The sequence below is a fragment of the Staurois parvus genome, unplaced genomic scaffold, assembly GCF_062004578.1.
Source record: "Staurois parvus isolate SC_StPar_1 unplaced genomic scaffold, SC_StPar_1.0 ptg000246l, whole genome shotgun sequence".
Classification (NCBI taxonomy): domain Eukaryota; kingdom Metazoa; phylum Chordata; class Amphibia; order Anura; family Ranidae; genus Staurois; species Staurois parvus.
Genome location: NW_028318042.1, coordinates 708,039 through 732,841, shown reverse-complemented (window position 1 = coordinate 732,841; position 24,803 = coordinate 708,039). Strand labels below are relative to the sequence as shown.

The window sequence follows — 24,803 nt, the reverse complement described above, 5'->3', positions numbered from 1 at the left end:
CAGGTCCTGCTATGCTCTGAAGGGGACTCAGACCTTAAACAGGTTATTCCCGCAGTATATCATGATTTCTTGGACGTTTTCAGTAAGCGAGGGGCAGAGACCCTGCCCCCCCACCGCCCCTTTGACTGTCCCATCGACCTGTTGCCTGGGGCCAAGATTCCTTTTGGGCGGATTTTCCCCCTATCTGAACGTGAATTGGGGACCCTGAGGGAATATATTGAGGATAGTCTCCAAAAGGGATTCATCCGCCCCTCCACGTCACCAGCAGGGGCGGGAATCTTCTTTGTGGAGAAAAAAGACAAATCACTAAGACCCTGCATCGATTATCGTGAGTTAAACAAAGTCACGATTAAAAATCGTTACCCTTTGCCCCTGGTTCCAGAGCTATTTCAGAGCCTGAAGTCTGCGGCCATATTTACTAAATTGGATCTGAGGGGGGCCTATAACCTGGTCCGCATAAGAGAGGGGGACGAGTGGAAGACGGCATTCCGTGCCCGGTTTGGGCACTTTGAATACCTGGTCATGCCATTTGGGCTGTGCAATGCCCCAGCCACATTTCAGCATTTCATGAACGATGTGTTCAGGGATTACCTCGACATTTTTGTAATCGTATACCTAGATGACATACTGATCTTTTCACCCTCATTGAAGGATCATAGGATACACGTGGCAAAAGTATTAAGGAGGTTGCGCCAGCATGGGTTGTATGCCAAGGCTGACAAGTGCAGCTTTGAGCAGTCTAGCATCACGTTTTTGGGTCTGATTATCTCCACCACGGGGGTCGCGATGGACCCTCAGAAGGTCTCTGCAATTTTGGATTGACCTGCGCCCACGGATAAAAAGGGCGTCCAGCATTTTGTTGGGTTCGCAAATTTCTATCGGAAATTCATTAGGAACTTCTCGGGTCTGGTCTCCCCCATAACTCAGTTAACCAAGCTTGGAACCCGTTTCCAATGGACGCCGGAGGCCCAGGGAGCTTTTGAAGCCCTGAAGAAGCTGTTTACTACGGCACCCATTCTGGGCCATCCAGATGCTTCCCTGCCATACATCTTGGAAGTAGATGCGTCCGAGAACGCAGTGGGTTTCATCCTGTCCCAGCGGAGAGGCCCCAAAGAACTTCTACATCCCGTAGCGTTCTTTTCCAGGAAGCTTACTCCAGCCGAGAAGAATTATGATATTGGCGATCGTGAATTGTTGGCCATCAAGACGGCACTAGAAGAATGGAGGTACTTGCTGGAAGGTGCCACACACCCTATTTTGATCTTCACCGACCATAAGAACCTCGAGTATCTGAGAACTGCCAAGCGGTTACGGCCACGGCAGGCAAGATGGGCACTGTTTTTCTCCAGGTTCACATTTCATATTACCTACAGACCGGGGTCCAAGAACACGAAACCCGACGCGCTGTCACGCATGTTCGAGGACCCCAAGGAAGAACCAACTCCCGATACCATTCTATCCTCAGGGAACTTCTTGGCCCTCCAGACAGATCTACGGTCAAAGCTGATGGACGCATCCACGGCTATGTCAACCCTTCCTGGGGTGTCCCTCCAGAACAAGGGGGGACTCCTATGGAAGGAGGGGTTGATCGTGGTGCCGGAAGAGGTCCGAACCCAGGTTTTGGGACATTGTCACGACCACCCGTTGGCGACACTTTGGCCCAGCAAAGACCCTGGAGCTTCTTCAACGTTCTTTTTGGTGGCCAAACATGGCAAAGGACTGCAAACGTTATGTGAATTCCTGCACTCTCTGCCAAAGGAACAAACCTTCAAGGAGCAAGGCTTGGGGACTGCTGCGACCTCTGCCGATCCCCGAACGACCATGGCAGAAGATCGCAATGGACTTTATAGTCGAGCTCCCTCCATCCCAAGGCCACACCGCCATCCTCGTGGTCATCGATCGACTATCTAAGATGGCCCACTTCTTGCCATTGAAGAATACCCCGTCAGCGTCCGAAACTGCACGAGTTTTTATTCAGGAAATTGTAAGACTACATGGAGTCCCAGAAGACATTGTATCCGACCGAGGGGTTCAATTTACGTCTAAGTTTTGGAGAGCCCTATGCAAGGCATTGGATATCAAGTTATCCCTCTCCTCCGCATTCCACCCACAGACCAACGGAGAAACAGAGAGGACGAACCAGACCCTGGAGCAATACCTGCGTTGTTACACTTCCTTCCTACAGGATGACTGGCTATCGCTCTTACCCCTGGCAGAATTTGCCTATAATAACACTAACCATTCAGCAACGGGGCAATCCCCGTTTTTTTCAAACTACGGATTTCATCCTATCTTTCTCCCTGATCTGGTCTCGGAATGCCCAGTTCCGGCAACACAAGACGCACTTGCATTTTTCTCCTCCAACAACAAACTACTGCAGGAGGCCATCGCGAGGGCCCAGGAGGATAACAAGAAGGCGTTTGATAAGAAATGAAGGGGGGACCTGGTGCTGCAGCCTGGGGATAAGGTCTGGTTGGCAACGACAAATTTGAAAATGTTGTGTCCGTCAAGAAAATTGGGACCGAAGTTTGTAGGCCCTTTTTGTGTGAAGCGAATGATCAACGAAGTGGCATATGAGCTCATCCTCCCTGAGACGTTCAAGATCCATCCAGTGTTCCACGTATCCCTGCTGAAACCAGTTGTCCCTGACCCTTTTCCAGATCGAGAGTCCAGACCTCCGGAGGCCATAACTATCGAAGAGCAAGAGGAATTCGAGGTAGAAGCAATTCTGAAGTGCCGAAGGAGGGGGGGTCAGACCCAGTTCCTAATCAAATGGAAAGGTTATGGTCCGGAGGACAACTCCTGGGAACCTATCCAACATGTCCATGCACCTAGGCTTGTCCGGGAGTTTCTTCGTGATCACCCGTGGTGGAGAGATCGAATGGGCACCCGGAGGTTGCCCGTAGGGGGGGGGCAATGTCAGGGATCCCCGCGGCGCTGGTCCCGGCGCAGGCGCAGTGCTCCGCTCTCGGCAGGGACGCGGGCATCAGTTCCTGGCCGACCACGGCATTCGGGCTTGCGCATGCGCAGTAGGAACCGCGGTCGCGCGCCGGGCACCAATGACAGCGCAGGGCGCGATATTTAAACGGCCCTGAGCTGTCATTCAGTGCCTTCTGGTCTCTTCTGCATACCTGTACCTGTGATCCTGTTTCCTGTAAGTTGCTGACCCGGATTGGACCTGACCCTTGCTGCATTCTCCTACCCTGACCCCTGGCTTGCCTGACCTCTCTCCTGGATGCCCCTTACTAGATCTGACCTCCTGTTGCTGAACTGGCGTGTGACCCGACTATTCTCTGCCCGCTGCTTTGTACCGCACCGTCCCCACTGTTACCGACCCGGCTTGTCTGACCTTGCACCTGCTCATCCATCCATCCATCCCACCGGGGTCTTCCGACCTCCTCACATCAGGCTCTTCCCCGTGGGAGCCCCTGGCGAATACCCCTCCCACTGACAGGCGTACTCAGGGGCCACGACCTGGTCTCAGGGTACTCCAAGTCCATCCCCACCATCAGGGGCTCTGGTGAACAAGTACTCTGGGGCTTACACTCCGTGCCCTGGGTGCGACTAATCAGTGGAGTGCTAGTGGTACCGTCAGGCGGTCCCTTACAGTGTCTGTCTTCATTTCAGGCTGCAAAGCAACACCATGTGATTATTTTAAAGCGGGGGGTGATTCTTTTCTATACCCACTGTAGATGGTGATGCTGGATGATGCCCTCAATAAAGATGGCTTCATCTTTCTTGGGAGAAACAGATGAAGGCATTGTTAGGGGCAGTACTGTGATCTGTGTGTGTGTGTATATATATATATATATATACACATACTCTCGTTCTCTCTCATCCTCTCTCTATGTATACAGTATATACACTATATTGCCATATGCATCTAACTCTAATCCTACAAAATCCCTGACTTTGTACAAGTGTAAGAATTGATGCTGGTTTGAAGCCAAAGGACAGTCACACAAAATATTGATAAGATTTAGATTTTTCCTCTGTTCAATCACATTGCAGTTTGTAAACTGATAAAAATAAACAATTAAACTATATATATACACTATATTGCCAAACATATTGGTCGGCCAGCCTTTACACACACATGAACTTTACTGGCCCCCCAGTCTTAGTCCGTAGGGTTCAATATTGAGTTGGCCCCGCCCTTTGCAGCTATAACAGCTTCAACTCTTCTGGGAAGGCCGTCCACAAGGTTTAGGAGGGTGTCTATGGGAAGGTTGGACCATTCTTCCAGAAGCACATTTGTGAGGTCAGGCACTGATGTCGGGGGAGGAGGCCTGGCTCACAGTCTCCGCTCTAATTCATCCCAAAGGTGTTCTATCAGGTTGAGGTCAGGACTCTGTGCAGGACAGTCCAGTTCCTCCACCCCAAACTGGCTCCCCCATGTCTTTATGGACCTTGCTTTGTGCACTGGTGTGTAGTCATGTTGGAACAGGAAGGGGCCATCCCCAAACTCTTCCCACAAAGTTGGGAGCATGAAATTGTCCAAATTGATGCCTTAAGAGTTCCTTTCACTGGAACTAAGGGGCCAAGCCCAACCCCTGAAAAACCAACCCCACACCATAATCCCCCCTCCACCAAACTTTACACTTGGCACATTGCAGTCAGGCAAGTGCCGTTCTCCTGACAACTGCCAAACCCAGACACGTCCATCGGATAGTTCTAGAGTCCAGTGGCGGCGTGCTTTACACCACGGCATCCAACGCTTTGCATTGCACTTGGTGATGTAAGGCTTGGATGCAGCTGCTCGGCCATGGAAACCCATTCCATGAAGCTCTCTACACACTGTTGTTGTGCTAATCTGAAGGCCACACCAAGTTTGGAGGTCTTTAATGATTGACTCTGCAGACAGTTGGTGACTTCTGCGCACTGTGCGCTTCAGCATGTGCTGACCCCGCTCTGTCATGTGACGTGACCTATCACTTGGTGGCTGAGTTGCTGTTGTTCCCAGTTGCTTCCACTTTGTTATAATCCCACTAACAGTTGAGCGTGGAATATTTAGTAGCCAGGAAATGTCACGGATGGACTTATTGCACAGGTGACAACCTATCACGGGACCACGCTTGGAGTCACTGAGCTCCTGAGAGCGACCCATTCTTTCACCAATGTTTGTAGAAGCCGTCTGCATGCCTAGGGGCTTGATGTTATACACCTGTGGCCACTGAGGTGATTGGAACACCTGAATCACATGATTTAGAGGACGGGCCCAATACTTTTGGATATAAAGTGTATAAGTAATCTTATATCAGACAGCTCTGTGCTGCTCTTTAATAGTGAATAACAAATGAGAACGTTCGGTAATAAGAAGCATCCGGCTGTCTGCAACCTGCAAACACTCGGGTAATGTCTGCTTGCGGCTGCCCATTATCTGTTTATTGCCATTAGGCACCTTAAAATGGAACTAAAATAGTTTTAGTAAGTTTCATTCAATGTTTCTAAACTGATCTTTTATCTCTTATTTTCATTCGTTCTTTCATTCCAAGCTGACCTCTGCCCTTCCCTTCAGTCTTGCACAGTTGTAGCGGCTCCTCCCCTGGACTGACATGGCTCACTCTGATTTCACTGCACACTGTGAGCTTCTCACAATGTGCATTAGAAGCTGCAGAAGTCATATAGAGCTCTGCCTCATTTCCTGGCTGGAGGACATCCAACGTCATCTAGCCCTTTCCACCCCAGATTTCATGGGATTTCAGTTGTATTAATTGTGGAGACTTAGCATCTCTCACCAGTGTTACATAGGGTACTCTGTATGCAAAAACAGTCTGCCTAGGAACCAGGGGCGTACTGACCATTTGGAAACTTGGGCACTGCCCAAGGGCCCGGGGTCAGTAGGGGGCCCCATGAGATGCCCCTGGTACCTTTTTCATAGGTTTTTTTGAGTTTGGGCAAGGACACAGGGGCCCCATGATCCCCTATTTCCAGGGGGCCCCATGAGGTGTCTGTCCGCCCCTGCTAGGAAAACCTACTCCTTCATACTGACATCTGCCCACAAAGGCATTTTCATATTTGCATAACTCCTCCTAGAACCAGCCCACTGCTTGCATCAGGGTTGAGGGCTCCTGAGAGGAGTACTGAGGCTGTGATGTTTTCAGGAAGGTATGTAGAGCATCCTGCCAGCCTTTCTCACCCCTGCAGTGCATAGAGAAGCACAGAGACCCAGTATAAAATGAGGAATGTAATAATAACAAAAAGGTTTTAATGTCATTAGCATGTTGATAACTGGGGAAAGGGGGGGGGGACAAGGGAAGATAAAATATAAGCAGATTAGTTGCAGTTGCAAGGCGGCCCTGTAGACCTGCATTAGTCATGTTCAACGGGCGACACTCGTGGAAATCCACTGCTGTTTAGTTTATTTAAATGGATACAATCATGGGTGGCTGCATGTCACCATTCAGATGAGTATTTGGGGAGCAGTAAAACTGTGGCTCAACCAACTGGTTTTGTTGCCCTCCAGCCACACCTGTGAATGAATGCTCATCTTTTCAGGGAAGCCTATCCCACCCAGGGGCGGACTGACCATTTGGAAACTCGGGCACTGCCCGAGGGCCCGGGGTCAGTAGGGGGCCCCATGAGATGCCCCTGGTACCTTTTTCATAGGCTTTTTTGAGTTTGGTCAAGGACACAGGGGCACCATGGTCCCCTATTGCCCGGGGGCCCCATGAGTTGTCAGTCCGCCCTTGATCCCACCTCTACCCACCAACCGTACTTCTGCTATTTCCATCAACTCGTCCTTCACAGTTATTAAAAGGGGCGGACTGACCATTTGGAAACTCAGGCACTGTCCGAGGGCCCGGGGTCAGTAGGGGGCCCCATGAGATGACCCTGGTACCTTTTTCATAGGCTTTTTTGAGTTTGGGCAAGGACACAGGGGCCCCATGATCCCAAAATACCCGGGGGCCCCATGAGTTGTCAGTCCACCCCTGGTTATTACCTTTTGTACAGCTTGCCCCCCCCCCCCTCCCCTCGTTTATAAGCTCTTGCAAGCAAGGCCCTCCTAACCCTCCTGCATTGTAACTGTAATAATAAGTATATAAGACACGTTGTATGTATTTCCTGGACTCCAGTTCCAGGACCAATTCCAGGACCTGCTCACTACAAAAGACAGGAAACTTTTTTCCTGTAAGTGTGCATTCCACCCGCCTCTGCGGTTACTCAGCCAGAAAGTGGTTAACAGTCTTTTAGACTGAATGCAGAATTTTTCACAACACCAAAATAATCAATACGGCAGACGGGTACTTAATACCCATAAGATCATGGCAACAAATGTGCAAAATCTTCCTGTGCTTAATGAGAAGTCTCAGGATGCAGCAAAAAGAGCCATGAAGCTCTTCAGGCTCCTATTGGAATTCACTGCTGGAGCAGAAACGGCAGACTATTTCACCGCACAGCGATCCTGCAGAACATCGCCCCTGTAGAACCGCTGCATACCCTCTGCCTAAAATAATGTCCTTTCTGCAATGTGATGCCTGTGCATTGGCATGGGGCCCTTTTCTTTTTTTACTCTACTTGGGACAATGTTTCTTTTCTTTTCTATGCGCACTTTTTTTTTTAGAAAAAAAAAAAACTAATAAAAACTTTGAAATAGAAAATAGCCAACAGAAGGCAGTTAGGGAACTGGCTGAATGGCAATGTTCCCTTTCAGAATCCATTCTGCACCTTATTATTCTTCATCCCTTTTCTTGCACACAATGCTACCGGCCTGAATGTCTTGTTGTCCTTGCCATCCCAGTCTCATAGATTGGGGTATTGTATCAATTACCTGTACACAATTCTCTCTGCCTACTCTTATATGAATCCCCTTTTCTGCACAAAATTCAGAAAACTGTTGCAGTTTGTCTCATTTCTTCACCAAATTCATTCTGCAGGTATAGCCTGTGTTCCATTTCTTTTACAATTCACTCTGCAAACTATTGTGTGCGTACTTTTTCTGCACATAATTAATTCTGAGGACCATTGTATGAGCTCATGTCCTCCCTGAATTCTAGACTTTGCCTATATTCCTTTCGGAATTTATTTTGAACACTGGCACATTGGTCTCAATGTGCAAGCATTTACTTATTTAGAAATAAACCAAATAACTAAAATCTCATATAATGTTTAACATCTTAAAGTGGACCTTTACTCCCTCTCAATAAAAATCTAAAAATCATAGCATGCAACCCGTCAATCTGATGTGAAATCATTTTATGGTATCTTTTGTTGACATCTGACCTTCACACCTAATATATGACCGAGTCTGAGGAAGAGGCAAGTCCTCGAAACGCGTCAGCCTATTGGATGTCTACATTCCCCATTACGGACTGTTACTCAGCGCGGTGTTGACCCAGCTGTTCTTTTATGACGTGCCTTGACTTTATTGTCGTTTGTGAGTACAACACCTATTTTATTTCTTATTAAACACTTTTTATGGTAATGCACTAGGCCTGTGCGCCCTCTATTTGTTCTTTCCTCATTCAGTATATTTGGATTCCCCCAGTCTGTTGAGGGCAGCAAGGTGTGCATGTTCCAGGACATTCTTAATGTGGTTGCAGCCTGCATCGAGTCCACCCCCAAGCGCAGGAGCATTTGTGTTTGCTGGTTCATGGCCGAGTTTATGTTGACCCCCAGCAAATTATTGAGTTCAGGTGTTAACAGTACAGCATGCAAAGACATTTTGGACAACTGTGTTCTTCCCTCCTTGTGGTAACATTTTGGAGAAGACCCTTTTCTGTTCCAGAACGACTGTGCCCCTCTGTACAAAGCCAGCTCCAAAAAGTCATGGTTTGATGAGTATGGCTGGAGGAACTTTAGTGGTCTGCACAGAGCCCTGACCTCAAACCTACTGAACACCTTTGGTATGAGTTGGAAGGAGATGGATATTTTTACATCACCATAAAGATATGGTTTGATGAGACTGGGATAGAAGAACTTGAGTGACCTGCACAGAGCCCTGACCTCAACCCTAATGAACACGTTTGGGATGAATTGGTAGGAGCCAGGTCTTCTCATCCAACATCTTCATAAAGACATGGTTTGGTGAGTTTGCTGTGGGGGAACACAAGTGTTTTGCACAGAGCTCTGATCTCAACCCTATTGAACACCTTTTGCAAAAACTGGAAGGAGCCAGGTCTTCTCAACCAAAATTACCATAAAGACATAGCTTGGTAATTTTGGTGTGGAGGAACTCGAGTGGCCTGCACAGAGCCCTGACCCCAACCCAACTGAACTTCTTTGGGATGAAGTGGAACGCCCATTGTAAGCCAGGTCTTCTCAAGCAACATCTCTATAGAGATCTGATTTAGTATGGAGAAACTTGAGTGTCCCACCCTTTCTAAATACAATTGGGATGAATTGGAGCACCAACTGCTAACCAGGTCTTCTCTTCCAACATCGGTACCTGACCTCACAAATGTCCTTTTGAGCTTGGTGTGGAAAAACTTGAGTGTGCTGCACAGAGCCCTGACCTCAACCCTACTGAACACCTTTGGAATCAATTGAAACACCAATTGTGAGCCAGATCCCCTCATCCAACATCTCTATAAAGACATGGTTTAATGAGTTTGGTGTGCAGGAACACAAATGTCCTGTATAGAGTCCCAACCTCAACCCTACCAAACATCATTGGGATCAGTTGAAACACCAACTGCGAGCCAGATCTTCTCAACCATCTCCATAAACACATGGTTTTAGTGTGGAGAAACTTGAATGTCCTGCACAGAACACTGACCTCGCCCTTTCTAATCACCATTGGGATGAATTGGGGCACTAATTGCAAACCAGGTCTTTTCTGCCAACATCAGTACATGACCCCACAAATGTCCTTTTGGCTGAATGAGCACAAATTCCCCCAAACTCGAAAATCTTGTAGAATGCCTTGCTAAAAGAGTGGAGTTTTAGAATGGGATATCCACAAAGCTCATATAAGTGTGATGATCACGTTCTAGCAAACCTGTATGCATATATATATTTATTTATAGACTCTATAAATGTAATCAAATTGCATTCTCCTTTTTTCATGCTATTTCATCTGATTTTTTAGTAAAACCACTAAACTTGTGGGCAGCACAGTGGCTAAATGGTTAGCACTTCCACCTGGCGGTACTAGGGTCTTTGGTTCAAATCCCAGCCATGGCACCACCTGCCTGGAGTTTGCATGTTCTCCCTGTGCCTGTGTGGGTTTCCTCCAGGTTCTCTGGTTTCCTCCCATGCTCCAAAGACATGCTGGTAGGTTAATTGGCTCTGGTCTAAATTGTCCCTAGTATGTGTATGTATGAAGGTAAGTTAGGAACCTTAGATTGTACACCCCTTGAGAGTTACGGATTGATGTGAATGTACAATATATATGTAAAGTGCTGCGTAAATTGACGGCGCTATATAAGTACCTGAAATAAATAAAATAAACTAAAGATAAGAGATGGTTTCATGTTTCCTGAGTTCTGTCTCCAATCACTTCACCAATTCTCCCTATATTTCCTCTAACTTTAGCCACAAATGTCCAGAGGAAAAAAGCTGTAATTTGTATATTCTAAGCATTAGTGTTGCCCCTTTCAACCCTTGTGCCCTAGCCACTGGCCCACCCGACCCACAAACATGGTCCTGTCTAATTGATTTTGTTTTGTTCGCAGAATAAAATTTCCTCCACTTCTTCATCATATTCCTCGTTGCTCAAAGACAATGTAATTAAAATCCGGTTTGGGGGTCGGATGTCCTCCTTGGTGACTCCCCACCAGGATTTTAGGGGCTGTTTAATTAAAGTAATGTCATTCTTCAGTTATGAGCAAGGCAGGACAGATTTTTCTATGTAAAAGCAGCGGCTTTAGGGCAAATTGCATTTGCTTGATAATTACAGAACACAAGCACAAAGCTGAACATTGGGCGGTGAGATTAGAAAATGAAAGATTTGTACGTTTTAATGTGGAGCTGACAGCGCATGAAAAAAAAAGTTATGATTTATTTAGCTTCCTAATCTGTCTCATCCTTCTCCACCACAGCCCTCAGTAGCAGAGGAATAAAAGTCTCCAGTTCCAGCCTACCACCTGCCAGGACACTTTTTTCGGCAGCAAAAGTTGGGGCCTTGCCAGGGCCAAATTTGCCCAGACTATGGCCACGGCCACCATCATGACCAGGGGCAGACTGACCATTTGGAAACTCGGGCGCTGCCCGAGGGCCCAGGGTTAGTAGGGGCCCCATGAGATGCCCCTGGTACCTTTTTCATAGGCTTTTTTGAGTTTGGGCAAGGACACAGGGGCCCCATGATCCCCTATTGTCCAGGGGCCCCATGAGTTGTCAGTCCGCCCCTGATCATGACCCTCTTTTGGAACTAAATCTCTCTTTCCCTCTCCCTTCAGTTATGTCTTTTTTTAAGGTCTCAGTTACATTTGCGGTTGAGGGGGCTCAGTTACCCTGTTTTACTGCCCCGCAATCACTCTTCCCAAAGCTACAAAGGCTGTGGACAGGGTTGTACACATATCATAGCCATGATGCTCTACGAAAAATTATCCCCTCAGAGCATTTAGAGGGCACTATTGCCCTCCAAAGGACTTTTTTTAGCGGGAATGAGTGGGAACACAGTTCCCACACCTCCAGCACTAAATGTATGTTATGGCAAGGGGTCTATTGCTGCAGGGGGCTCTGCTGTTGCTGGGGAGATCTATTGTTGCTGGTGGGGTATCTATTGTTGCTGGGGGGATTATGTTGTTAGGGGGTCAGTTGTTGTTGGAAGGGATTTACTGTTGAGGGAGGGGTCTATTGTTGATTGGGGGATCAATTGTTGCTGGTGGGTATTTTTACTGTGGAGGATCTATTGTTGCTGGCTGCAGGGGATAATGTTTCCTGATTTTCTTGTTATCATTAACGAATTCCATACAAATTACTTACCACCATAAAATGATACTTGGTTCTGTTCTCTAAAAGGGGTAGTACTGGGAGGTGAGTAGGACTGGAACCAAAGAATGATGCTCAGAGGTGGTAAAGGGGCGGAGACAAGGGGTAACTGTGAAAGGGGAGTACCTGCACCTATTCTGAAAAAAAATCCCTATCGCCCTTGAAACACAACCCATTCAACTGAACAGGGCATTGCATGCAGTTGCAGCACAACAGTGTGGATTTTTAGGGGTTAAAGTAGATGGTGAGGACTGGAGCCGACATATCACCTCCTCACCAACTGTCAAACACCAAAAGCGTAAATGAGCCCTTGAAGTGTATCTAAGAGCAATGTTTTATAGTTTTGAATAGAGGAGGTGTAAGTCAGACAACAAGCTTGCCATTGCACACAATGCAGTTCCACTCAACTGGTTCCTTTCCCCATCCCTGTAACAATCCCACACAAGCTGCCAAAATCCAAATAACATCACCATCTGTAAAGGTGCTGCTGCAGTTTTAAATAGCAAGACTAGAATTTGAAGTGCACAAAACCTGCCATTGGTGCAGGGCCTTATTTATCCTGGGTGTTCCCTTTAAAACTTGGTCAGTGCTTGGTTTATTTTATCTGTAGATATGTTTGCACTTTCCACTAAGCCATTACCCTGCTGCACAAAGTGCTTGGAGTCTGCCCAGTTATACTCCCTCTTGGGACAGATCTAAATAGTGACGTGTGAATGGGGAGATGTTAATTTCCGGTAATCACCACTCAGATGGACAAGATTTCAGCTAATAACTGCTGAGATAGCTGTGTTCTCTGACTATTAGTATCTGCGTTACATCCTATCTTCTCTCATTTATAGTCGGTCTTCTGAACTTCAAGCCCATCTCTTCTATTCTCTCCGCTATACTTCTGTAGGACCTTCATCGAACTTCTGTAGGACTTTCATTGAACTTCTGTAGGACTTTCATTGAGCTTCTGTAGGACTTTCATTGAGCTTCTGTAGGACTTTCATTGAGCTTCTGTAGGACTTTCATTGAGCTTCTGTAGGACCTTCATCATGGAGAAGAGCACCTTTGCTGCAGCGACAGATAAATTCTTGAGAACCACCAATATTCATGGGCTCAGCCACTTGAGGTCATCGTACTCCCTGTTCCATCGTCTGCTCTGGATGGCAGCCTTCATTGCCTCCTTCTGTCTTTTCTTCACCTGGTCATTAGATCACTTCTACTACCTGCTGTCTCATCCCATGCACACCAATGTCAAGATGATCTGGGCCAGACAGCTAAACTTTCCATCTGTGACCCTTTGTAGAATCCAGCAGCTGAACACAGTCACTCAATATCCCCATAACGTTTCTTCATTTGGAAAGCACCCTCAAAGCAAGCAGCTTCTTTCTGACCTACCTGAACCTAGGGGGGACAACTTAGATGGCATGCTTGTCTATTGCATGTACAGTGGGAAAAACTGTACAGAAGAAGATTTTACCCCAGTGAGTTAAAAAGAAAGCAATTGTAGTTTATCATTCAAAGTCTCTTACTATGACCATAACCTACAGATTTTGCTTATCCTTCTATACCAGGGGTGGACAACTGTGGCCCTCCAGCTGTTGGTGAACTACAAGTCCCATCATGCCTCTGCCTTTGGGAGTCATGCTTGCAACTGTCAGTTTTGCAATGCCTCATGGGACTTGTAGTTCTACAACATCTGGAGGGCCACAGTTGCCCACCCCTGTTTTATACTATCTTAAATATATCCTAGTTGGTAGATGTACATAGAAAACTTTATGCTTTTAACCTCTTCTTCTCAAAATGTCTATTATACAGTTATTTTTATGTTTCCATGGATTAATATTAAATTGTAAATATGGTGCCATGCAGCATTGTGGTCCTTGTTTCGAGTACCAGTCGGGCCACTATCTGCATGGAGTATGTATGCTCTCCCTGTGCTTGCATAGGTTTCCTCTGGGTACCCTTCAAAAACAACCAAAATTCCCAGCTCACTTACCACCTAGGCCTACAGCAAACTAAATTAACCCTGTCCAACAGTACACATTAAAAACAAGGCATTTAGTCTTCACACATTTGCAAAAAATGTGTATGCCACAGTGTGCTGTGGTCCTAACTCTGTAATTTAGGATTCTTCCAAGTAGGAGCACATATAGCAGTGCATAGATTGAGGGAAGGTGTGCCTAGAGCAGTGGTTCTCAACCTGTGGGTCGCGACCCCTTTGGGGGTCGAACAACCCTTTCACAGGGGTCGCCTAAGACCATCGGAAAACACATATTTCCGATGTGTAAAGAGCAGCTACTGTGTAGAAAGCAGCTGCTGTGTTGAAAGCAGCTACTCTGTTAAAAGCAGCTACTGTGTTGAAAGCAGCAGTATTGGAGGTAAAACGACACTCATGAATTATAATTACTGGGTAAATAATTTTATGGTTGGGGGTCACCACAACATGAGGAACTGTATTAAAGGGTTGCGGCATTAGGAAGGTTGAGTACCACTGGCCTAGAGGGAGCCCACTCCTCCGTGAAGGTATAGGGACACATGGGGCACCAAGCAAGAGCACAATGGCAGCTGACAGTATCTAGAGTGTCCCTGCACCAATTTACCAGCTATACTGGAGTGTACTATATACTCCTCTGGGTACCCTGGTTTCCTTCAACTGATAGGTAATTGGCTGCTGTCTAAAATTGCCCCTGGTATCATATTCTGCTGAACATGCCCAAGAAGGCTGCCTCATCATCTGCCCCATCAGCTTATAAAGTGCTTCGAGTCTAAAAAGAGAAAAGAGCTATATAAATCAAATTATACTTTATGTTTTTTCCCTTATCAATGACATCCATGCTACCCTGGGTGTTACTTTCAAACAATTCCTGACAATTCTCCATGTTTCCTTTTTTGAAACAATGGTCATTCGGCCCTAAACAAGATATTTTTGCATCCCAATAGATTTTCTCTAGTGCAGGTTGAAAAAGCCAGATGGGGTGTCAGAGGATGCACATGAAGGTCCATAAAGTCCATTTACTGTTTAATGCATCCTTTCTCAACTGTTTAAAGGCAAAAGAACCCCTTGGAATAATGACCATATCTACAGATCACTATACATTAGTCTGTTGGTCACTAGGGTGAATGCTCTTTGCATTTGTGATCATTGGGAACATTTCCTCCTTACAGATAAAGATCATTGGCGTTAATGGCTAATTATCTGAGAGACAGAAATTTCTCATTGATAAAGGAACCTTAGTTGAGAAAGGCTGCTTTAATGTTTTTACATGGCTGGTTGAATGAGATCTGTTGCTGATAACACTAATAGGACAGAGATATTACTGTGAGGCTTTGAGGCATGGTCAGCTATTATTTATTTATTTCAGGTACTTATATAGCGCCGCCAATTTACACAGCACTTTACATATATATTGTACATTCACATCAGTCCCTAACCCTCAAGGGGCGTACAATCTAAGGTCCCTAACTCACATTCATATACAAGGGCCAATTTAGACAGGATCCAATTAACCTACCAGCATGTCTTTGGAGTGTGGGAGGAAACTGGAGTACCCGGAGGAAACCCACGCAGGCACAGGAGAACATGCAAACTCCAGGCAGGAGGTGCCGTGGCTGGGATTTGAACCAACGACCCAGGCGGAAGTGCTAACCATTTAGCCACTGTGCTGCCCCTACAGAAGCCTGTGTGCTGCCCATTGTGTTCTTACAGAGTTTTCTCCTTGTTCACAGGTGTATACCAGATACGGAAAATGCTACACCTTCAACGCAAACAAAAATAACCCCAAAGTGACCCGACAGGGCGGAATGGGAAATGGACTGGAGATAATGCTTGACATTCAACAGGAGGAATACCTGCCTATCTGGAGAGAGACCAGTGAGTATCAGGTCCTATGGGCAGACACAGAGCTAAATCCAACTTACCTGTTGTATGTATAGTCTCACACCTACTTCATGTACACAGGGCACACCTCATACTCCAGTATACAAGGCATCACGTGCAATACAAAATAAAGTTTTTGTTGGTAAAATCTAAGAAAAATATTCCGCACAGCACCCAATACATGCACAATTTCCCCTGTTTTGTCTTTTTGAGATTGCTTCAATTACTGAAACATACCTGAGGGTGCACCAGAAATGCAGTCAGTTCCCCAGGGGCGGACTGACCATTTGGAAACTCGGGCACTGCCCGAGGGCCCGGGGTCAGTAGGGGGCCCCATGAGATGCCCCTGGTACCTTTTTCATAGGCTTTTTTTGAGTTTGGGCAAGGACACAGGGGCCCCATGATCCCCTATTGCCCGGGAGCCCCATGAGTTGTCAGTCCGCCCCTGCAGCTCCCAACTTCCTGTAGTTGACAACACTGATTTGAATGAATTGAAATCCCAAGCTGCGTTGTCAGTCCTGCTGAGCAGCAGAATGGAACAGCTTTCCTCATCTCATCCCTCATCAGCATAAAGGGAAAGGTGTTCTGTAGCCCACAGAGAGTTCAGCAGGGCAGCTAACACTTTTTCTTACACAGAACCCATTGCAATTGTGCACCGGTAATAAACTGAATATACACTCTTGGGTTGTTTTTATTAGCGCAGCCTCTCAAGTATAACCTGTTTTTTTTTCCAATTATTTACTTATATTTTCTCCTTCTCTCCAGAAGTGTCAAGCTGTAAATGCAACCTATCTTTTCTATACCCTGCCTGAGCTCAGTGCAGAAAACCATCATTAGTTCTGATCACTGACATTGGGCAGATCATCCTCATGTAGACATTGGGCTGATAATTCTGCTCTAACAAGGAGAGAATACAAGTGAATAACCGCACACACAGCCGACCCTCAGAGGTAAGGCTGTATTATTAATAACAATTTAAAGCAGATCTTCACCCTCTAAAACATGATCCCTCCACTACACCCCTCCTTTGGTCCTCTGCATGGATAATGCTCTTTATTTTTCTCTTTATTTACCCCTTTTTTTTGTCCAGCCCCAACCCTCAATCCCTCATTCCTCTAGGCAAATGACGTGCGCTGTCCTCCCTTTGTCTCATGGGATATGCACATATCCAAGGATGCAAAGCCTTTCATTCAGTAAGAGAGGGGACAGGCCTAGCGAGACGTCATCGGGAGGCGCGCCGGCTCAATCTGGGACAGCTGACAGCCTCTCGATGACTTCACACCAAAACATGGGAACGTGGGACCGAGCACTGCCATAAGAAAAGAGGATCTCAGCTGGACAATGCTGAATCTGATGGGTGGGTGAGTATCTGAAATGTGCAAAACTTACAAACAGGTAAGAAGGGTTTTTAAAAAAAATGGTGCGGGGGGCTGGAAATTTGCTTTAAGAGTGGAGATTTAGATTCTGACAAATGCCCATTCCTGAAACCAACAATCCAACCAGAGTCTAACTAATTAAATGACCAGCAAACATCCAATGTGTTTCAAGGGTCCTTAGATCTCCCCTTTCCTCAGAGCTAAAGTACAAAAAATAGCATAAGGCAGCCTTTCTCAGCCTCTTTAGCATGGAGGAACCTTTGAAATAACTTTCCGGGCTCAGGGAGCCCCTGCTAATAATTACTATATCTACAACTCACAGAACATTAGTTTGATAGTCACAGGAAAGATTTCTCCTTATACTTGGGGTTACTGGGAAGAATTACCCCCTATCAGATAGGCAGAAGTTGCTCATTGCTCAAGGAACCCCTAGAAACCTCTGGAGGAACCCTAGTTGAGAATGGCTGGTCTAGGGTCTCAGAAGTGGCACAACCATTGGGGTATGATTGATTACTATGAGAAAAGTCTGGATCAGTAAAGCAATGAATTAACAATGAACCAATGAAGCCAGAGACAGCAAGGCCACTAGCGTTTTCAGAAGGTGGTCACCAATGGCAATTCCTCTTTTTCTTTCCTAATAGATTTCTATTATCCAATGAAATTGCATGTTGTGACTATAGAATTATATATAATAGACTCGGCATCAATCTGGAATGGTGAAAGTATGTAGGGTACAGTGTATACCATACAATCGCATCATACTGCACAGTTTCTAACGCTGGTTGCAGTGGCATTGCATGAACATATTTTACAAACCAACCTACATTGTAAGAAAACTTTGAACCATTTGTGTAACTAGCACGGTACCCCAGAATACAGACCTACAGATATTTTTGTATCACAATGGGTTAAACCTTGGATCACCACCATTCCCGATGAATAATTTAGCAGAGTACAAGAAGAACCAGAGACACTAATTACAGCAACACAAATTGTCCAGTGGTGTCTAATAAACATTAGAATCCTAAATGCAACCACAAGACCGATACAATTAGCACCATGACTGTCTGCCGTCTCTCTCTTCTCTGCAGATGAAACATCATTTGAGGCCGGGATCAGGGTGCAGATCCACAGCCAGGATGAGCCACCATACATCCACCAGCTGGGGTTCGGAGTTTCCCCTGGATTCCAGACCTTCGTCTCATGCCAGGAGCAGAGGGTAAGACCGTTGTATGTATTTATGTGTGAAGTGCCAAACATTTATTAGCAGAGTTGTTCCTTCTGTAAACTCCGGGCTTCATCTTTCAGAGCATCTGAAATAACAATTTTGTGCAAAAAAAAAAAATGTTGCAAATTAGATGTGCAAATTGGGAGACAATCTGTTTTTTTTTTGTTTTTTTTTGGGAGGGAGCCACCACCACCATATAAAACAGCAGGATTTTTAGGGTGCCACAAAGTCAAATGAACAAAATAAATAAAATTAAATAACAGATCTTTTATTTTTTTAGTCAAAAGCTTTGGAATGTTCAATGGAAGCACTGGTGACAATGTGCAAAGATACATTCATGTACCATCAATACAGCCCCATATAGGTGCCCTGTTATTTTCTACTCTTTAAAGCAGTGGTCTCCAAACTACAGCCCTTGGGATGAATGTGGCCCTTTGTTTACCTCCATCTGGCCCTTGGGGCACTATTTCTTCCACAACTAACATGAATGGGAAGGAGCACCATTTGTCCCACTAATGCCAGTGGTGGAGCACTATTCCACCCACTGATATCAACAATAGGGCACTATTCCTTCCACTGATACCAAAAATGGGACCCTATTCTTTCCACTGATACCAACAATGGGGCACTATACCTTCCACTGACATAAACAATTGGGCACTAATTCTTCCACTGATACCAACAATGGGGCACTATTCCTTACACTGATACCAGCAATGTGGCACTATTCAATCCACTAATACTAACAATGGGGCACTATTCCTTCCACTGATACCAACAATGGGGCACTATTTCTTCCACTGATACCAACAATGGGGCACTATTCCTTCCACTGATACCAACAATGGGGCACTATTCCTTCCACTGATACCAACAATGGAGCACCATTCCTTCCACTGATACCAACAATGGAGCACCATTCCTTCCACTGATAGCAACAATGGGGCACCATTCCTTCCACTGATAGCAACAATGGGGCACTATTCCTTCCACTGATACCAACAATGGGGCACTATTCCTTCCACTGATACCAACAATGAGGCACTATCTTCCACTGATACCAACAATGGGGCACTATTCCTTCCACTGATACCAACAATGGGGCACTATTCTTTCCACTGATACCAACAATGGGGCACCATTCCTTCCACTGATACCAACAATGGGGCACTATTCCTTCCACTGATACCAACAATGGGGCACTATTCCTTGCACTGTTATCAACAATGAGGCACTATCTTCCACTGATACCAACAATGAGGCACTATCTTCCACTGATACCAACAATGGGGCACTATTTCTCTCACTGATACCAACAATGGGGCACTATTCTCTTCAATGATACCAACAATGGGGCACTATTCTCTTCAATGATACCAACAATGGGGCACTATTCCTTCCACTGATACCAACAATGGGGCACTATTTCTCCCACTAAAAACCAATGCTGAGGCATTTTTACTGTACCACTGGCCACAGTCCATCCTCCTAAAAGTCTAAGGACAGTAAACTGGCTCTATTTTAGAAAGTTTGGAGACCCCTGCTTTAAAGTATAACTAAAGGCAAGCATTTTTGTTTCCAATAGAGTTGACAGGGATTAGAACACTGGTCGGGTTTCTATTGCTGTCTTTGCCCCCATTAGGGAGATTCACCCTCATTTTTTTTTGTCCTGATTATCACCAAAAGTGAAGGAAAATCCGAAATTGTGGGTTTTTTAGCAGAACAGGAATAGAGGGGAAATCTTCCAACGGAGACACTAGTTCTGGTGAAAACCAGGAATTTCCTCACTTTGGATGGATTTCATGTCATGTCTTGTATTGGCTAGAGACAGAAAGTGAAGGGAAATCTACCCAATGGGACAAAGATGGCAAAAAAACAAAAATTTAAGGGGTTCTAACCCTCCCTTAATCTATCCAAAATGGAAAAAAGATTTTCCTTTAGTTCCACTTCACAGATGAACTCCAGAAATTATCTGTATTGCATACTTACATTGGTCCAGCTTGGCACTATGCAAGTATGCATACCTAATACCTGAGGGCCCGCAGGGAGGCTGACAATCACTGTAGTAAGTCGGTACTATTACAGTGATAGCCACCATCTTTTGGGTACTGTGCAAGTGGCTTCCTCTCTGCACATTGACCACAGGGAATTGTTGGCTTGGCACCGCCACCATTCATAGAACACCCTGTATTTTTTTAATGAATACAAGGAATTCTGATTGAACGAAGTGGAGATTGTGATGTCAACACCCCTTCTCTCCACCTCGTCTAATCAGAGAATGCCTTGTATTCATTGAAAAAAAATTCAATCATTCTATGAATGGTGGCAGTGCCAAGCAAGTGACCACGTAGCGGTAGGTGCTCAGCACAGAACCTGGAAGATCGTGGCTAGCACTATAGTAAGGCCAACTTCTACAGGTTTTTTCAGTATCCCCGTGTTCTATCAGATATGAAATATCTTATGTTGTACAAAGTATACCCTATGTGACTATGCAATACCTAAAAATCTTGGAGTTCAGTTTTCATAAAGTTTACACATTTACAGGTTCCCAAGTATATGGTAATCAAGTGATTTTGAAGTCAGCTGTATCACATGATGGGGCAAGGTTAAGCCTCAATGCCTTTGACAGATATTCAATCTGCTTTTTTAGGAACTTGAATGCAGCTTTTGAGCTCCACTCAGGCTACCTGAGTCCTATTCGGAGGAGTCGACTCTGTCCTGACTCAGAACACACTGTAGGGAGCCTTAACAAATGGGTAATAGCGGCCTCAGCTCACTTCATCTAGTCCAAAGTGTTTTGTCCCAATCTCAGTGCTTCATCATGGAGGTCCCGGAGGGTGGGGCAAAACACGTTGGAGACATGGCCTGGATGGAGTGAGCTGAGGCTGGTGTTACCCATTTAATGTACAACTCAGTATGGTGTGCGGCTCTTCTGTTTCTCTACAGAGCTTTTTTAGGAGATATGGGAAAAATAGGTGAAAGATAAATAGAAGTCAATGGGGTTGATTTACTAAAGGTAAATTGCTTTGCAAGGGAATTATTGAATATTGAGAAAGTTCACTTTGCAAAGAACACCCAATCCCATGCAATGAAGATAAAAAAATAGCATTTTTGCTTTCACACTATTGCATAGTAGAAGTCAGCAGAACTTCTATGCACTCACTAAGCTCTTGGAATAATTCCCATGAAAATGTAATGAACAGCCTACTTGTGTTCAGTAAACTTTACCCTCAATATTTTGTAGTCACTGGCTAAAATTATTTCTGAGAGAAGATCAGAGGGGACAGCAAAAAGGGACATCTGGACCCCCAAGGGATCATGTAGGGTTACACTGATCCTATTGTGATTATGAGTTTAATACATAAGATGAGAGCGCCATTCATCTTATCAAATTCCATCAAAGCTCAAACTGTTGGATGTAAAGAGTGTTTGCAAGATATCCAAAAGAGATCTATAGAAGTCAATAGCTTGATCCCACTCCAGCGTTAGATGTCAGGGTCCCCCACTTGGAAGGAGAAGCAAACCACCCACAAAAAAAGTTTTTTTGGAAGGGAGGGGATTACAAAGAAAAGGCTGATCAACCATTGTCAGGTGGATTTCAAAACAGAGGGTTTTTTTTAGCATTGATAATTTGACACATTGTATAAATGATTGCATTACACTGGCATGGGCAACATTCTGAGACCAATTTACATTTTTTGCAGCATATTTACTGAATTTAAAAGCTATTTCAATCAAACTTTTAACAACATTTTAACTTTTTAAACACTTTAACAGGTCACGTTACATTGTAACATAGGACCCCTTATTTGATAGCAGCTTCACCAGTCTTGCATCCATTGAACTTGTAAGGTTTTGGACAGTTTCTGCTTGAATTTGTTTGCAAGATGTCAGAATAGCCTCCCAGAGCTGCTGTTTGAATGTAAACTGCCTCCCACCCTCATAGATCTTTTGCTTCAGGATGCTCCAAACGTTCTCAATAGGATTGAGGTTAGGGGAGGATGGAGGCCACACCATGACTTTCTCTCCTTTTGTCCCCATAACAGCCATTGATGCAGAGGTAATATTTGCAGCATGAGATGGTGCATTGTCATGCATGAAGATGATTTTATTACGGAAAGCATAGTTCTTCCTTCTGTACCAGGGAAGAAAGTGGTCAGTCATAAACTCCACATACTTTGCAGAGGTCATCTTTACACCTTCGGGGCCCCTAAAGGGGCTAACCAGCTCTGTTCCCATGATTCCATTACTCCACCACCGCCTTGCTGACGTCGCAGCCTTGTTGGAACAGGGTGGCAGTCCACCAACCATCCACTACTCTATCCATCTGGACCATCCAAGGTTGCACGGCACTCATCAGTGAACAGGACTGTTTGAAAATTAGTCTTCATGTATTTTTCTGCCCAGTGCAGCCATTACTGCTTGTGAGCATTGGTTAGTGGTGCTCGAATAGAAGGTTTATGGACAGTTGCAAGACTCTGGAGGACCCTACACCTTGATGTCCGTGGGACTCCAGAGGCACCAGCAGCTTCAAATATCTGTTTGCTGTTATGTAATGGTATTTTAGCAGCTGCTCTCTTGATCCAATGCATGGATCTGGCAGAAATCTTCCTCAATGTGCCTTTATCTGCACGAACCCGTCTGTGCTCTGAATCAGCCACAAATCTCTTAATAGTGCGATGATCACGCTTAAGTTTTCATGAAATATCTAATGTTTTCATACCTCGTCCAAGGCATTGAACTATTTCACTCTTTTCGGCAGCAGAGAGATCCTTTTTCTTCCCCATATTGCTTGAAAATGGTGCTCTGCTTAATAATGTGGAACACCCTCCTTTAGTAGTTTTTCCTTAAATTGGGCTCATCGGCCAATATAATTATCACAGGTGTCTGAGATTGTTTTCAGTGATCAAAAGAGCCCGGGCACACAATGCCATCCATGAGTTAAACTGAAAAACAAAATATTTAATCTTTGTGACACTTAAATAGAATTTTCATAATAATTTGGAACACCATGTATGTAATAATATCCATATTTGGAATTTGGATGCACTGAAGATTTTTCAAGTTCTTGATTTGCATTCTTAACCTTTAGCTCTTGGCCACCCTTTGCCAGCTGGATACTAAATCCTGTGGATGGGACTGGATCTGCCTGTCTTTTATAAATAGAACCTTTTCATTTAGTGGAGACTGAACAATTGCGGACAAATAAGGAACTTATTGATATGTTTACCATAAACAATCAATATCACCCTAGGCAGAAATTCATTTATTTGCCAAGATGTTAAATACACTCTTGGTGCCATGAACTTTACTGCCCTGGGAAAGTAGCTAGACAGCACGAGCAGCAAACAAAGCATGTCTAGTATTTTACAAAGATAAATAACTCGATCAATTAATTTGACTTAAAGAGCGGCTCTGGCTACGTGATTTAAATAAAGTTATAGGCGCTGAGGAACCTGGTAAGAGATTTGTAAAGTAACACGTATTCCTGTGATTTCCCTCTTACTGCTCTGCAAGTGGATGACACTTTTCAATGTCTGTGTCACTGCTCCGCCTCCTCTGTGCTCTTGGGTGACACCCACTTTGACCTCTTTTCTCCTGTAACCCACCCAAGTGCCCTTGCTTCCTGTCCATTGGGTTACAGAACTGGTACTTTAAGGCAGACCTTCACCCAAAAGGGGAAGTTCCATTCGTCCTCCCCGATATGTTTGCCACTTTTATGAGGGGTAGGGGAGCAGATACCTGGTTTTGACAGGTACCTGCTCCCTCCAAGTGGACGTTCTCCTCCCCCCCTCCCTCTCCGCAGTCCTCTGGGACACATCACAGGTCCCAGAAGGCTGCAGAACTTTTTACAAAGCGCAGCATGGCTCGCACATGTGCAGTGGGCAGCTGACTGTGAAGCCAGAAGCATTCAAAGCCGGCTGCCCACAGTTAATATGCCGGACCCAGGGACCGAAGAGTGCTGAAGAGACCAGCTTGGGTGAGCACAGAGCTGGATCCTGGGACAGGTGAACGTCTCTTTATTAAAAGTCAACAGCTACAGTTTTTGTAGCTGCTGACTTTTAATTTTTCAAAACAAGACTGAAGCTCTTCTTTAAGTTACAACAATAGAGCAAAAACAAGCCACCCACAATGACACGAATAACTAGTGTCATTAGCATATCTCCGACTCACTTGTATAAGTGTGGATCCATAAACCCAAAAGGTACATACTAAGCAATATGGTAGTGTGACAAGAACACCCCTACCTAAAAAAGAAGGTTACTAAGTGATCCACGCGGAGTAATATAAATTCAAAAGAATTTCAAACAATACTTTATTTGATCACATAGATCATAAGGAGGTTAAACATGAGCACGGTGTACATGTGAAAAATATAAAATCATGTTAAAAAGCACTTGGCGTCTTCAGTTTAGGGTCGTCTTAGCAAATAGAGTACCATAGAAGGCAGAGTTATATA

At 45.1% G+C, this 24,803-nt stretch overlaps 1 protein-coding gene across 1 annotated transcript in view; it reads left to right on the top strand.

Annotated features, from left to right (window-relative positions):
- Positions 1-24,803, top strand: part of ASIC4 (acid sensing ion channel subunit family member 4) — a 464,132-nt gene that overhangs the window by 401,297 nt on the left and 38,032 nt on the right. Inside the window, exons 2-3 of the mRNA XM_089680599.1 lie at positions 15,589-15,733; positions 18,207-18,334. Of these exons, the coding sequence (XP_089536725.1) occupies positions 15,589-15,733; positions 18,207-18,334 (273 nt within the window). The remainder of the gene's footprint in view (positions 1-15,588; positions 15,734-18,206; positions 18,335-24,803) is intronic.